Source organism: Raphanus sativus, chromosome 5 (genome assembly GCF_000801105.2).
Source record: "Raphanus sativus cultivar WK10039 chromosome 5, ASM80110v3, whole genome shotgun sequence".
Taxonomy (NCBI): domain Eukaryota; kingdom Viridiplantae; phylum Streptophyta; class Magnoliopsida; order Brassicales; family Brassicaceae; genus Raphanus; species Raphanus sativus.
The window spans coordinates 22744163-22759158 of record NC_079515.1 but is presented as its reverse complement, the minus strand read 5'-3'; the positions used below and the strand labels follow the sequence as shown (position 1 = coordinate 22759158).

Below are 14996 nucleotides of genomic sequence, written 5' to 3'. Positions count from 1 at the left end.
GCACCCACTATGCGACCCCACAAGCCTCCTTCTCAGACATTCTCTTCAGAGATAACAAATCCTTGTTGGTGCTCAGAAACAGGTCGCACACTGAGGTTGGAGTGGGAATGGCTAGGTTGCATAAAGGTACCTACTTTTGGTGCATTCTGTTTAGTGATGGTCGAACAAACTCTTCCTTTGCTCTGGAAGCCAATGGCCGGGGAATCAAACAAAGAAAAGGCTGCTACAGCGGAAGTGCTTTTTCTTGTAGCAATGCACACACTATTTGTATGCGTCTTCTCAACAGCTGTCTGGCCATTCTTTTGTCTTCCTTCTGTCTATTTAGACATTATTGTTGGTGTCCTTTTTTCTAAGTGTGTGTAGTTTCTTTAACCTAAATAATGAAAGACTAGTGAGTCACCTGTTGTAGCTGAAATGATATATTGGAATGCGTTTTTTGAACAGAAGAGAGAACTAATCAAACAAGTTTTAGATAGGACTCCTGTCATAGGAATGAAAGTTTCAAGGATATATATACGTATGGAGTTTGCTTGCAGCAAGAACAGAGTTTTAGGGCAGATAGAAAGAGAGCATGATAATGGAATCTGGGGTCATTTGAACTTGATAATGAGAAGGGTGTCGCATGCACTTTGCTTAGTTGATGCAGCCACCTTCGAGCACATATATCACAGGTAGATATGCTTCAAGGGTGGTGGCGGGAACATTATTATTCTCAGAAAAAAAAAACAATCAGACCGAGCACGAGAACGCGTGAGCAAGAGTCAATAAGGAAACGTCAAGGGCGAGATTTGCTCTCAAAGATCCACATTAACAAAGCGTAATTATAAGTTTAAAAGTAACATGTAGGTGTGAGTCAAATAACGTTTACAAACACTTTCCACTTGAGAATGATTATTTATAACAGCATGAAAAACAAACAAAAAAAAACACCACTTCTCAGAGGCAAAGGAAATAAAGAGGAAACTAGACGACTCATTTATTTGCTTGGACATATAATAAGGCATTTGAGGATCCATACTGCGCTGTGCACTCAGGAGAACAATGACCGTGTCTTATTGCGTTCCAGTCGAGCTTCCCTCTGGTAGACAAAGCATAGAAAGTGCAATCAGATATATTTATATATAAATATACAAGCAGAGAAGTTGGTATGTAAAATTTCACAAGAACCTCTTTCTTTTTGCATTCCTTGTACACATCAAAATGATCCTGGCATTTACTCTTGTCTGATCCAAATTCTTCAAGACCTATTATGAAATTTGTCCCACGTTATAAGATAATCAAGATCATGAATCTGAACTCTAATCATATGGGACTCAACACACCATTGAACTTGAGGGGGGGACATATTCAAATAGATGAGACATAATTCAATGAATAATTAGGAGAAAACGAGTTGCAATATCGAGAGAGAGCGTGACTCACATTTCAGAGATGCAGAGTACTGATGGTAACATGGAGAATCAGATATCCGAGCTGCGCTAGGGTACGCCGCCGCCGCCCCGCCTTTCGTCGCCATTTCCCCTTCGCTCACCGTCTTTCTCCGTTGAAGTGAATCTCATTTTATCTTCTCAGTCAAATGGGCCTTTTAAATAAAAAGGTTTTGCATAGTGGCAGGCCTTTTCAGTCCGGCCCAAATTAAAAGAGCAAACATTAAATTGCAACGCAAGGCAAGCAAATCATTCATGTTTTAGTACTAACTGTAATTTAGGGGCTCATTTTGATTCCGGTTCCTCTTTTACAGCCAGATCTAAATCTATCTTACTCTTATTACAAATCATCTTGCAGTTGCGGTCTCATCATTTTCTTCTGCAGCATCAATAAGAGCTTGGTAAGATTTGTCTTGAAGGTGCCCCGATTGCCTCAACAATTCCAAAACGGTCTCTTTACTAGTAACATCCGACTCCTCTTCACAGAGCTTGAAGAAGCCTGAGAGCACCAACACCTTGGGCCTCCAATTGCTGGACCCTTGCGCAGAAAAAGCTTGTTTCAGACAAGCCAAAGCCTGTGTGATACTCCTCTTTCTGGTATGACCATCGGCTAGAATCTCCCAAGTACCTGGGCTCGGCTTTCCCCCCATTTCAATCATGTGGTCGAACAACCCTTCAGCCTTGTCCAGCTGGTCGTTTTTAACGTACACATTCATAAGAAGGTTAGGTATCCTGGGGTCAAAAGAAGACTTGACAGGAAGCCACTCCTCATATACCTTCTCGGCACCTTCAATATCTCCCATCCTCACCAAGGAGGAGACGAGAGCATGGTATCCCAGATTGGGAATGCTGGGTACAACAGATTTGTAGACATTCCAAACCCGGAACAGCTCTTTCTTGTTACCAAGGCTGCCGTACAAGCTCAAGAGGTAGTGATAAGGGATACGATTACGGCCAGTAATCCTGGCCTCAACCTTCCTCAGGGCATCCTCAGCTTTCTGGGATTCGCCCATCTTAATGTACATGGTGGCCATGGTGCTAAAAGTGGTCCAGTTGGGATTGATGGAAGCATCAGATTTCATCTGGTGATAGACAAGCTCCATTTGGTCAACGGAGGAGCAGGAGGAGAGCCAGATGTTGTAGGAGTAGATGTCGAGACGAATATCTTTCTGCTTCATCTCGAAGACCATAGCGTCAACTTTGTCGTACTCCCTAAGGTTCATGTAGAGAGTCATCATAACGTTGAAGGGAAGAGGGTGAAGGGCGTAACCTTTCTGCCTCATAGTGTCGATCAGGGCTTCAGCTTTGTCTCTGGACTTGGCCCGAACAAAGGCATTGAGGAGGGAGCCATAGACTCTGCGGTCCTTAAAGTTGTCAGGGAGAGTGAGGAAGAAGTCTTGGGCGTCTGAAATACCACGGACTTTGCCGATGAGGTCGAGCTGGATGGCAGCATCACTTGCAGACAACCGAAACCTTTCGCCTCGCTGGTTCATCCAGTCGTACACCTCAAGAGCTTGGTTAGGACGCTTATACTTGCGAAGCTCCTTGACGACCCGACAGAGCTCCCACTTGGTAAGCTTACGGCCTCCTTTCTCCCACTGATTCAAGACGGAGGCCGCACCCAGCTCCGGCTTCTCCATCAGAGATATCTTCTTGTAGATTGCATTCCACTGGATAATCGGCCTTCTCTCGTAGTCCACCGTTCCGTAGCCATACACCTGGGAGATGGAGCACACGATTATTGCCGCCGTCTTCTTCTTCATTGGAGCAACGGAGACTACGACGGGTGGTAATTTGGGGCGAGGGAGGCGAGCATATGAGGCGGAGGAGGAAGCCAGCGGAACATTGCGATTCTGTACCGCCTGAAGCAGCATCTCTCTCTCTCTCTCGTTAGGTCTTGTCTGACGATAAGGCGATTGACTATGAAGAAAAGAAAGAGGGGTAAATTGGTAATTTACTACCTCACTACTGAAGTTGGGCTCAGCTCAAAGGCCCAAATACACAATAGGTAGGTGTAGGTGTATATCGTTACATCAACTCCTCTCTCACTCTCTCTCGGGATATAACAAAGTTAGTTAATGTATCGTCTCTCTTAACATCCTGGCCATTTCTTATGCAAATGATCTTCCTTCTTCATATCCTCGTGCACGTATACTTTGGCTCTTTTTACCTGCATTCCATCAACTCAAAACAGTTTTTAACTATTCAACATTGCATTTCCACTTCTGATTAAGCATTTCCCCAATTTACCATAACAATGGGAGGGAAACCTCGCCGCAGTTCGAGTCTGTCGAAGCCTTGTTCAGAAAACAAGCACTTGTATCCATCCACTGAGGGCTGCTCGCTGCTCAAACCAATGACAAAAACAACTTTATAAGAGGATGCTATCTTCTGTGACTAAGAATTTGCTTTCTAATCTATTCTGATGAAAATATACTCACTTCACCAGGTACGTGAAATTTCTGTTCCGCAACTCCTCCACCCCCACCTCTTCTTCTTTTGAGTATCTGCGTTGCACAAGAAAACCTTTTTTTATCTCCTCCTGAATACCTACCCTACCCCTCTACAAGCATCAACCTCACTCACCTCCACGGAAAAGCTTCTTCACAAAACCGTGATATTCCATTCATAGCACCAAAAGTGTCTATGTGAACCCACTCTTCGCCCACTACATTTGCGGGATGGCCTGCGACACATGCAAGGCACCAGGTAAAATTAAATCATATCATACGAGGCAAATTACTCAACCACCAAAAACGATGATTACGTATACAGAGGGCATGTGGGACGAACAGAGACTGGCTGCTGAAATAACGAGAAACCCCAAAAAGAATATGTCACTCACTTATCTGATGCAAGCGCTTAAGAGCATAGCCGCTTGGATAGTTGTTGTAGGATGCCATGAATGTTACAATCGTGCACCCTGCACTATAGGACATGATTAAGTAGGCTACCAAATCCCTTTTCTTCTCTTTACATAGCAAAGATAAACTGCCTACTATTTCTACCTGATTACAAATAATGCTACCATAACCATGTTCACCAGTTTCCAAATAGTTTTCTTCCTGTTATTGTAGCTGTATAAAAGTGTATCAAAAAGGGCACTTGAGTGAATGAATAAAAGAACGCTCTAGCTATGATTGAAAGCTTAGCTAGCATACATCCTGCTAGCAGCAACTGCAGCAGATAAGTTGAGCATTGGCACTGAACTAATAATAAAGCGGAGTTCCTGCATATGTTTAAGAAAAATAGGTAAGCCTCTGTCAGCAAAGGAAACTTCAATGGGCTACTAAGACAAGTAATCCATCTGAATACCTTGTGTGGAAGTTTAGAGTAGAGTATAACAAAGGATAAAACAGGAAGAATTAGGAATGGAACCCTCCTGTCAAGTATGGTACCAAGCTGCATAATCCAAAAAGAGAACCAAATGAAAAAATATTTTACAGATATCCTCCTAACTCGAAGGGAATAAGACAATATGAGCAGGTCAAGTAATTACCAGGGAAAGAGGATAAGCTATTAGTAATGATCGTGGGAGTGCCGAGGTGAAGTACCAATGAATGGAATGTGTCTTGTTTAGCAACTAGTTGTCAAGGAACAACATAGAGTTTAACAAAAAGGCAAGGCCAAAATCTTAGCAAAATAAGTTCTGCATTGGAAATTACACTAGTGTATGGAACTCTAAATGGTTATCATTGTAAAGAAGGGAATCCTCTAATCAGCAGCGGATGAGATGCTAAAAAGTGATCTATGACACAAGAAAAAAAAACAAATTTTGAAGGATACACCCCAGTCAGAACTCCGGTTCAGAATGGAGTTAAACCAGAAAACTTCAAACTCTGGCCAGACAAACTTCTTCCACATGATAGAGTCAACGGAAATGGTAAGACCTGTGCTAAGATTAATTTCAAAAAGCCCGACTCGGAAACTAGAGTCCTAACGGGAAAATGCAAATAGATCACAGAATGGAGAGGAAATTTAACCAACCTACAGCCACCACAGCGATTCCAACACAAAACTTAAGTGCTTTCCAGAAGGAGATCGATCTGGTCTGTCATTGATAAACGTAAAGCAAGCACCCCCCATCAGAAGAAAACATCAAAGTAAACATACAGAAGTTCAGAAACCAGACTATTCATCATCAGCTCACCAATAAAAACTCAAGACCGATAGGCCCGAGCAGTAACATCACATCACATCTGAAGATTACAGTGGAAAAAATCTGGGTATCAGATGAAAAACATGTGAGAAAAAGAAACAAGTTCCGGAGGCCATGACGACTATTATAATCAGGAAATGATGTTTTAAAAGGAAAAGTACATACCAGGAAGCTCAAAGCACAATAAAAGTTTCCCTTTAACCAATTACCATATGCCAGATTAACTGCACAACCGAGATTTCACAAGATTAGAAGCAAACGGGAGCAATGCCAAAAAGGAAAATGGGGAAGTGTAAGTTATGGGCCTCAGCCATTAATCCCTAGGCCCAAATCCAGAAACATAATTTTAGCTAAGTTGGATTACAATGTGACGAAGCCTATTTACACATCCAAGTCGGCAAATATCGTTTACGTATATAAGAAGGCAGAAGACGTTCGAGGAAGTTAACCTAATTGAGGTTCACGGCATGGTGCCGTAATGGCACGAGAGCTAAGAAGTCTTCAGAGAGTGGAGAGAACAAGAGAATATCAAAGAGAGAAGAAGATGATCTCCATAGAAAGTGGGAGTTCGAGTCTCCACCTTTAGTGTTCTTCTTATTGTCTTTGTTATTGTTTCTCTTTAAGCCTTGTACCTGAAACACAAAGAAAGCGCCGGTTAATGCGTTGTGTAAACCTTTGATAAGATAGTGGATGTTTGTGGGAGGAGGTTCCCACACGAGATGTACCCTTGCGGAGGGGAACTCGTTAAATCTTGGTGTCAAAGTTATTTAAGTTTGTGTTTAAACCGTGAAGAATCAATATGGCTATGTGTGATTCGAAGTTAAGATCCTAACAAGTGGTATCAGAGCCTTGGTTAAGGCATTCACGGATCAGGAGAGGTACACAGGCTCAAGGAACAGGAAGGTTCTGTCCTGCAACTAACCAACAAACCGTGAGACTGGTTTTGTTATTTTTGTGATGGAGGATATCACAAGGTTTCAGATTGGTTTTATGGTAAAGACAGACTAAGAGCCGTTGGCTTAAGGTCTAGGTTATTTTCACAATCAGTCAACAACTTTATGTCTCAAATCTGGAGGAGAGTACGTCTATTTCCGCTGCAATCACAAAGGACCTTTGTGATGACATGTTGACGTTTGGTCAGTGAGACATTGCTCTGCAATTCTGGAGGTTAAAATCTGGTTTGAACACAAGATCTGTATGCAAGCTTTACAGAAGAATCTGATCAAGATACAGCGCTGGTTTTCTATGACAAGTCTGAGTGAAGTATGGTGGTAAAAGGATTGATACAAGTGGTGTTCAAGTATGTTAAAAACAGCCGTGGAGGATGGGGTGATTAGGACTAGGGGACGCCTTAGTTCCTAGATCTCTATGTTTGTTAATGGCTGGTCTGATATACATGGTAAGGTTTTATGGATTCTGAGAAAGGGACAGCAGATGAAGTTGAGATAAGGTCGTGAAATCTATTTGATTAAAGACAGTGTTCACAATCTGAAGATTTCAGGTTTTATGGGAAAGATTTTGAGAAGGTAACATGAAGGGTGGTAAGTCTCGGTTTTAAGGGTTTTTGGTTCAGGAAGATGTCAAGATGCTCGCCAGGTATGATGATTAAGGTATCTAATCATTGGAAGTCAAGTGGAAACAAAGTTGAAAGGAAACCTCAAGAAGAATCTGATGGAGAAGAATCAGAAGTTGCTAAGTCTACAATGCAATGGTTCTGTTGTAACAAGTTCTACTTGTGAGAACAACAAAAGGTTTTCTTGCACGTGAGGTGATGGGAGAAATTGTAAGAGACTCAAGTAAGAGTTACAATTATATCAACAAGAAGTTTCAAAGGGACTTGGCAAGAAAAATATGCTAACATAAATTAGCAGAGGTGTTACCATAAAGAGGCTACATGAAGTTATTTGGTAACAAGTAGCTGGAGGCTACAAATCAATGAAGTATTGGTGGATACTGTATGGACTCAAGATCTCAGGCTACTATGTTCGAATGCATCAAGGAGTTTTTTTCACTAGTCCACAGTGTGAAACAGGTTATTTAATTTATTGCACGAGATCTGATAGTCAGATTATACTATCGAGGAAGAGTTCAAGGGAGTCAAGAGTAAACTCTAGAAGGCTAAATCTGAGGGTGAGAAGCAGATTTGGAAATACTTCAATGGTAGCAAAGTTCTTGGTGGTTCTCTTTGGAAGAAATGTTAATTAGTGTGTGGACATTGAGCAGGATGCTAAATAGATCGCAAAGCTCCTGGTTTCTTAAGTCACACTAAGGTTATAAATTCTACACAAGTCATACGGGTTATGAGGGTCTTAAGCAGTGAATATTTGATCGACTCAACAAGGTGGAGCTGCCGTCTACAAGAGACGTTTCTTAACGGATTACGTTCCAGGTGGAGCTATTGATAGTTTCAGGGAAAGAAGTATATTAAGAAAGCGTCGTGGGTATTTCAGATTAACAAGCATGTCTGATCTGATTTGTTTGATTAAGCTTCAAAGAATGCAAGTTTGACGTGGATCATTCACTGAGATATACAAAGCTCATGGCTGGAGAGTGTGTATAGAAATCCAAGAATGTTAAATGAGTGAACAAGGGCTAAACGTGGTTCACAACAAAAGAAAAGTTGCTGGATACATGATCAGTATGGATTACTGATTGTTTAAGCTAGGATAAAGAAGATGAAGTGTTGACGTGACTAGTAAACAGCCGAACTGACAGAGACAAGCTGCAGGTTCTTAGCAGAATTTGGGCTCTGATTAGTCACGTCAAGGGTTGTAGATGCTTCTCTTAGTGTCAAGTATGACAGGATCTTCATGGACCTTATAGAAGCAACAGGGAGCGAGATTCTATGAGAGAACACAAAGAGTATCTGGACAGCTTCTCAGGAAAAGCAATTGCGAAGGGATACAGGAGGAACTGAATGTGTTCTAGGATCTATACATCTAAGAAAAGATGTAAATGCATGATTTAATGATATGCATTGATAGTAAGAAACAAGGAAGGCTAGACTTGGTTTCTTTTGGCATCACAAAGAAGAAAATTACAGAGATTTTCAGAGGAAGAACTTGAATTGAAAATCACGTGAGGAAACATCAAGTCAAAGACATGTTCTGTCTGTAAGTCCAAGGACTGTCGTGATGTGTTACAGTTGAAGAAAATCTGTCGCAAGCTTAAGATGTGATAGAAAGTGGCTTTAACGAGGAAGTTTCAGGTGTCATGGTTCAGCCATTGACAAGAGACTATTTTTATTAGCTAGTGGTGATTATCTACTGGTAATGGGGTTTTATTTTTAACTCTACAAGCTGAATGGATGGTTGTGTCGAAAGTCTTCCCTACGGGTTTAGTTTGGAGGCGTGTTCCATCAGTGATGATGGCGGTACAAGAAACATTCAGGGTGTTGTGGTTGTTTTTCTACTAGTAATGATTACCTACTGGTAAATGGGTTTTGTTTAAACTTTACAAGCTGAATGGATGGCTGTGTCGAAAGTCTTCCCTACAGGTTTAGTTCGGAGGCGTGTTCCATCAGTGACGGTGGCGGTACAACAAATAATTCAGATTATGGTTGTTTAAACAAAAGGCAGCAAGTTCAATCTCAGGGTTTTCCTAAGTGCATTGGCTATTGACTAAGATGCATTTTAGAGATTATTTTGCAAGGTGAATCAGAGATTGTTTCCTAGGGTGAAACATGTATGGTTCAAGAGTCTATTGCAGTTGATTCAAGGGTTTTTTTGATTTTAAGATAAGCGCACATCAAAAGAATCAAAGGGTAACAAAGGGAATCAAAATGCAGAGGACTACGGATTAACTCAATCATTAACATATTTATGGCAGTAACTGCAGTCATGAAAATGCTAAGTGATTGGTTATTCTAAGTGAAATCAGTGTCTACAGAATTGAGAAGTTACCTTTTAGGCATCCGGAACCACGGTGAGGTAAACTTGATTCCAGGTGGAGCAGCTGATGAAAAGATTCAATTGAAGCAGGTTAATGCTTCACAGTGTTATTGAATCCAAAGGAACGAGTCAAGAGTATTCGTGTCAGGTTCTGTAAGGTTACATAAAGACACCAGAAGATTAAGAGAATATCGTTTTTTTTTTCTTTTCAGCAGAATTTGACATCAGAAAAAATCCAAAATTATTATAGTTGTTTGGTTTTGGGAAAGTTTGACGTCAAATGGGCAACTAAGATTGGCCTGGGAAAATCACCAGAGACATAGATAGCATATGACTCAAGTTTTATGAAGTTACCTGAGGTCAAGGAGACAGTTGAAGAACATGGGATGTTCGTCGGAGAAACTGTTTACGGCAGACGTTGTCCTGCAAATGTACAAGTCTGGACTTATTTCTTCAGATTTTTTGTCCAAGGATTGGAGAATAATATGAAGTTACCAGACACGTAAGAGAAGACTGTGCTTTTCTCAGAAGTGCAGCCATGAAAAGAAATGGTTTCAGGTGGAGTACCTGTGGAAGAAATCATGAAATTCAGTTAAAGGTTTTTTTCACAGACTAGAAGACAACCAGAAGAGAAAGATGGCTCTAATAGATGATATTTGGTTCCACGAGTTACCACAAGTCATCTAAGGAGCATGATGGACTCGGGACATTTATCTGTGAGGACAGAAATCCTAATGTCAGTAGGTGGTGTCAAAGTGTTTTACAAAAGGAAGTCTCAGAAGAGTTCAAAACTCGAGTCAGTCATGAAAAAAAAATAGACATGAGTTGTTTGAGGGTTACCTGAGGCTGCAGAAGCCAGCAGTGTCGGAGATTGACATTGGAGGATGTGATGGCTAGTTAAAATTACATCCGGGATTGACTATCTAAAAGATCAAAGGGAAGAAAAATTATTGTCAGCATTGATTCAAGCTGAAATCACAGCTGGGTTGAGATACATCAGGTTGGCTATTGGAAAAGCTCTAGAGTTTGGTGGTCTCTCAAGGTCGGGTGACAGAAGAATTGCAAGAGGTTGTGTGGCATATGGCTGGAGATCGATCCATAGTCACGATCACCAGAAGAAAATTAAAGGAAAGGTTTTGTACCTTTAATGGTGAAGTTTCGGAGCATCAATGGTCACCAGATATGAGGTTGCAGAGAGGGTGTATTAATCTGCACTGTGAGATTCGTTGAAGTTGAAACAATGGCAAACCGGAATCGCATCGAGGAGGAAGCTTCCTGAAACTGACTTGTGGAGGTTTCACTGGTGAAAGTTTATAAAACTAATCAACGAAGCTTGTATGAATGGTGGAGGTTGAGTAATTATGAACACCAGAGACGATCGGTGCTGAAGGTATCACCGGAAACAGCAAAGATTCTAGACGGAAGTGTTTCGAATTTGGTTTTGCGATCTAAGGAGATTCAATTGCATACCAGCAAGAGAAAAAAAACGTCACTGGTTGAGGCTGCAGTCAGCCTCGTCGGAGAAGCTGCCGGAGGACATGGAGGAGTGGAAATTGCTTCGTCTTTGCCGTCAAGAAAGAAGTTTAGTTTGGTATGTGTTACGACAAGGCAGATTGTGGTGATTGGAAGAAAGACAGTGGATAAATGGACTGGGCCCAAGGTGGAGATTGTAAGTTATGGGCCTCAGCCATTAATCCCTAGGCCCAAATCCAGAAACATAATTTTAGCTAAGTTGGATTACAATGTGACGAAGCCTATTTACACATCCAAGTCGGCAAATATCGTTTACGCATATAAGAAGGCAGAAGACGTTCGAGGAAGTTAACCTAATTGAGGTTCACGGCATGGTGCCGTAATGGCACGAGAGCTAAGAAGTCTTCAGAGAGTGGAGAGAACAAGAGAATATCAAAGAGAGAAGAAGATGATCTCCATAGAAAGTGGGAGTTCGAGTCTCCACCTTTAGTGTTCTTCTTATTGTCTTTGTTATTGTTTCTCTTTAAGCCTTGTACCTGAAACACAAAGAAAGCGCCGGTTAATGCGTTGTGTAAACCTTTGATAAGATAGTGGATGTTTGTGGGAGGAGGTTCCCACACGAGATGTACCCTTGCGGAGGGGAACTCGTTAAATCTTGGTGTCAAAGTTATTTAAGTTTGTGTTTAAACCGTGAAGAATCAATATGGCTATGTGTGATTCGAAGTTAAGATCCTAACACGAAGATTCTGAAGGAGATTAGTAGTGGAGTAAGACGAATAGAAGAAATCACCTAATCCCAAAGCAAGAATATTAGGTAGAGGACGAGTGCAGTAGAAAAGAAAATGAAATTGCAGACTGGTGAGAAGTACAAAGAAAGATTCCACTTGAGGTCCAAACTTTTTTCTTATCTGTCAAAGAGGTAAATTTTAAGTGAAGAAGGTGCAGCTGAGGTATCCCAATACCAAAGAATCAGGTAGAGAAGTGGAGAATGGAAACAAGCAGTAGAGAAAATTACTAAGTAGCAAATAAAACTTCATACCTGAATCCGGAAAAACCTTAGTGTAGATAAAATAATGCAGCCAAGCACCAAACGAGCTATACAAGAGTTAATAAAGAAACACAATTGGTTTAGGGGTGGTAGTTTAAAATTCAAGAAGACAAGTGTTAAAGCGATTCCATGAGGGAGAATCCAAGGGAAAGAAAAAGAAGAGAAACCTGCAACAAGGCTATAAATCTTGGGGAAGCCAAGGCAGGTGATAATGGAGACAAGGGGTGATGCAAAAAAAGAGACTATGAAGGCTCCTGCAAGAAGAGATCAAATACTATTAGTCTATCAAGCAAGAATCAGAAAATAATCCAAGGAATAGCAAGGCAACAGTGAGTGGTTACCAATAAAAGTTCGAGGGACAACACCGGGGAATTCCAAATGATCATACTGACAGAGAATAAAACAACTCAGTAAAACGACTTTACGATTGAAACATGCCTTCAGAAGAGGTTACTCACAGAGTCCAAACGATGGCGATGGAAAAGAATGTCGTGCATTGACTGGCAAATTCAGAACGAGAGAGAGAGAGAGAGAGCACTCAGTAAAGAAAAAAAAAAGGGGGAGTAGATCAAAGAAGGAGGGAGGGGGTACCTACCTGTACGTTGAAGCTCTCTTCCACCTTAGTGTATGGAGCCATGAGCACATAAATTGCAGCTATAGCTCCCAGAATCAGATCATATCCTGCTCCCACAACAACAACAACAGAATCTCAAAAAGTTTCAATTAGAAAGAAACGAGCATGGTCAAATCAACAACTACCATAGGATTGAAGAAACTTGGTCATTTTCGTTTCCGTCGGCATCGTCTGTCTCTCTGTCTGTCTGTGCAACTTCCTTCCCTTCTCTCGGTATAGATCGATATCAGTCAGGCAGCAGCACGACTCCGATGGAAACAGAAAATTTTAAAATGGGCCTGCATGTTATTTTTATATGGGTGGGCTCGTATTTATTTATTTGGGCTGACATCTAAGCCCATTAATATATGCTCAGTGTTTCTCTTTCTTTCTTTTAGAAGAAGAGAAATCGGGAGAGAGAAGGCATCAGGCATCACCATCATATCATGGCTGCTGCAGCGGAAGAAGAAAAGGAGTTCTACCTGAGGTACTATGTCGGGCACAAGGGAAAATTTGGACACGAGTTCCTGGAGTTCGAGTTTAGACCGGACGGTAAGCTCCGTTACGCCAATAACTCAAACTACAAAAACGATACGATGATCCGGAAGGAGGTGTTTCTCACCCCCGCCCTTCTCTCTGAATGCAAGCGTATCGTCTCCGACAGCGAGGTCTTCTTTTTTTTACTATTACAAACTTCTCAGATTTGGTTCTATTTTTTTTCGATTCCCGTCCGCTCTAGCTAGCCTGCCTAGGTCGGAACTCGATTAGGGTTTTGTCTATGAAAATTGGAAATATATATATATATATATGAAACTGATATTTGTGATCTTATTACGTGTGTCACTAACTTGTAACGACTTTACATGAATTTTTACCGTCATTAGCTCTTCCGCAACTTGCAGTATATTTTGTGTGCTTCGCCTCACTCACTCGTGATTATTTTTTTTATTTTTTTTTCTGGGGGTAGATAATGAAAGAAGATGATTTTAAGTGGCCGGAACCTGACCGTGTTGGAAGACAAGAGCTTGAGATCGTTATGGGAAATGAGCATATCTCCTTCGCTACCTCTAAGATTGGTTCTCTTGTTGATGTCCAGAGCAGTGATGATCCTGAAGGTCTTCGCATCTTCTACTATCTTGTTCAGGTAGAATGATACTTCTTAATTCTCCCTAAATGACTCTGTCATTGTTTCTCAATGTTAACCTTGAAACATATGGCGTCTAGTTTGTAACACCAAACTTTTCCGATGTTGTTTGTTCTTTTATCAGCTGATTGATAATGTTTCTATTTGGCATACATCTCTTGTTACTTTATTTGCCTTAACTAACATATTCCTTTTCAAACAATCATATGGTTGCAGGACTTGAAATGTCTTGTTTTTTCGCTCATCTCGCTTCACTTCAAGATCAAGCCTATTTAGAGAAAGAAGAAATCAGTCTACTTGCTGCTGATGGGAGTATATGGCTGAAGTTTTTTTTTTCTGTATGTTTCTGGCTCATTACTATTACTGAGAGTAATGCTAGTTTCTTGTTCTGTTAACTTGAAAACCTTGAGTTCCACTCATATCCTGTTTTTTCAATGAATCTTAAATGAGCGTTGGTATCGTAATGGACAATGGATTGGCACTTCAAAATCAGCTGGGCTTTTTCTATCTACTGTTATTTTCAATATTAGTAACAAAACGAAAACGGGCAAATCTAAAGATGTCTGGACTGAATCAGCTAACAGAAACGCTCAAATTAGTGCGTGCGTGGTTTTAGACTAGTAGTAAGTAACTATGTTGATCAGAGGACAGCCTGTTACCCAGAAGAATGGCTGCTGCTCAACTTGATACACTAGCAATATCCTGTTCTTGTCAATCAGTCTTTGAGTCCACAACCTTAAGCCATGCCATTTATTTAGACAAACGTGTGTTTCGGAGTCTTGTGTATTCTCTTTCATTTCACTTGTACTTGGGTTGTTCGTATGTAATTAAGCTCACTGGTCCTTTTGGTCGCTTATTTTACTCTTTTAGCATATCAACATTTCCTCACCAGCATTATGCTTTTTACGTCGACGACGATATAATGTCTCTTTGCCTGACAATTTTCACCCCGTTGTATTCAAAACCCACCTTTTTTATGGTAGATGTCAAATATGGATTGCGAAACTCGTCTAAAAAAATATTTGTAAATGTATAAATCAGCAATATAAGAGGATTTGCAGCTGAGAAACAAACAGTTTGTCCAATACTTACAACACTGACCCATATCATATCATATCCGTGGGTGGGTGGAACTTTGCAAACTAACATCCGAAAATACAAAAGCTTATACATGATACATACAGACATTTACATACAAATCCGCCTGCAGAAAGAGTCGCATCTATATTTATCTCACTGTTG

At 40.9% G+C, this 14996-nt stretch overlaps 5 protein-coding genes across 16 annotated transcripts; 1 reads left to right on the top strand and 4 right to left on the bottom strand.

Annotated features, from left to right (window-relative positions):
- Nucleotides 1-801: 801 nt before the first annotated feature.
- LOC108806157 (cytochrome c oxidase-assembly factor COX23, mitochondrial) lies at nt 802-1668 on the bottom strand. Its single transcript, XM_018578199.2, has 3 exons — nt 1423-1668; nt 1168-1244; nt 802-1078 (listed from the first exon to the last, which is right to left on the bottom strand). The coding sequence occupies exons 1-3, from the start codon at nt 1514-1516 to the stop codon at nt 1031-1033; spliced, it is 219 nt and encodes a 72-aa protein (XP_018433701.1). The 5' UTR covers nt 1517-1668; the 3' UTR covers nt 802-1030.
- A 1-nt stretch (nt 1669) lies between these two features.
- Nucleotides 1670-3301, bottom strand: LOC130495219 (pentatricopeptide repeat-containing protein At1g02150-like). The gene has a single exon (XM_056986574.1). The coding sequence runs from the start codon at nt 3299-3301 to the stop codon at nt 1775-1777; it is 1527 nt and encodes a 508-aa protein (XP_056842554.1). The 3' UTR covers nt 1670-1774.
- A 62-nt stretch (nt 3302-3363) lies between these two features.
- LOC108806148 (dol-P-Man:Man(7)GlcNAc(2)-PP-Dol alpha-1,6-mannosyltransferase) lies at nt 3364-11665 on the bottom strand. Of its 12 annotated transcripts, XM_056986575.1 has the most exons (20): nt 11303-11665; nt 10619-11173; nt 10317-10399; nt 10150-10190; nt 9972-10043; nt 9831-9899; nt 9489-9627; nt 5752-6218; nt 5578-5649; nt 5415-5478; nt 5214-5317; nt 4927-4998; nt 4743-4829; nt 4589-4656; nt 4436-4504; nt 4273-4355; nt 4014-4113; nt 3869-3934; nt 3678-3771; nt 3364-3597 (listed from the first exon to the last, which is right to left on the bottom strand). In XM_056986575.1, exons 9-20 carry the CDS (start codon nt 5614-5616, stop codon nt 3520-3522), a joined length of 924 nt encoding a protein of 307 aa, XP_056842555.1. In that variant the 5' UTR covers nt 5617-5649; nt 5752-6218; nt 9489-9627; nt 9831-9899; nt 9972-10043; nt 10150-10190; nt 10317-10399; nt 10619-11173; nt 11303-11665; the 3' UTR covers nt 3364-3519. The 12 variants fall into 12 exon arrangements, with proteins under 12 accessions (XP_056842555.1, XP_056842556.1, XP_056842563.1 ...); XM_056986576.1 differs by having other exon boundaries at nt 9831-9915; nt 10619-11665; XM_056986583.1 differs by having other exon boundaries at nt 9489-9540; nt 9831-9915; nt 10619-11665.
- A 317-nt stretch (nt 11666-11982) lies between these two features.
- On the bottom strand, nt 11983-12912 carry LOC130495221 (dol-P-Man:Man(7)GlcNAc(2)-PP-Dol alpha-1,6-mannosyltransferase-like). Its single transcript, XM_056986588.1, has 6 exons — nt 12757-12912; nt 12593-12678; nt 12456-12497; nt 12339-12384; nt 12165-12251; nt 11983-12044 (listed from the first exon to the last, which is right to left on the bottom strand). The coding sequence occupies exons 1-6, from the start codon at nt 12797-12799 to the stop codon at nt 11983-11985; spliced, it is 366 nt and encodes a 121-aa protein (XP_056842568.1). The 5' UTR covers nt 12800-12912.
- Nucleotides 12913-13009: 97 nt separating this feature from the next.
- On the top strand, nt 13010-14218 carry LOC130495220 (protein mago nashi homolog). Its single transcript, XM_056986587.1, has 3 exons — nt 13010-13278; nt 13578-13754; nt 13971-14218. The coding sequence occupies exons 1-3, from the start codon at nt 13057-13059 to the stop codon at nt 14028-14030; spliced, it is 459 nt and encodes a 152-aa protein (XP_056842567.1). The 5' UTR covers nt 13010-13056; the 3' UTR covers nt 14031-14218.
- The last annotated feature ends 778 nt before the right edge of the window (nt 14219-14996 follow it).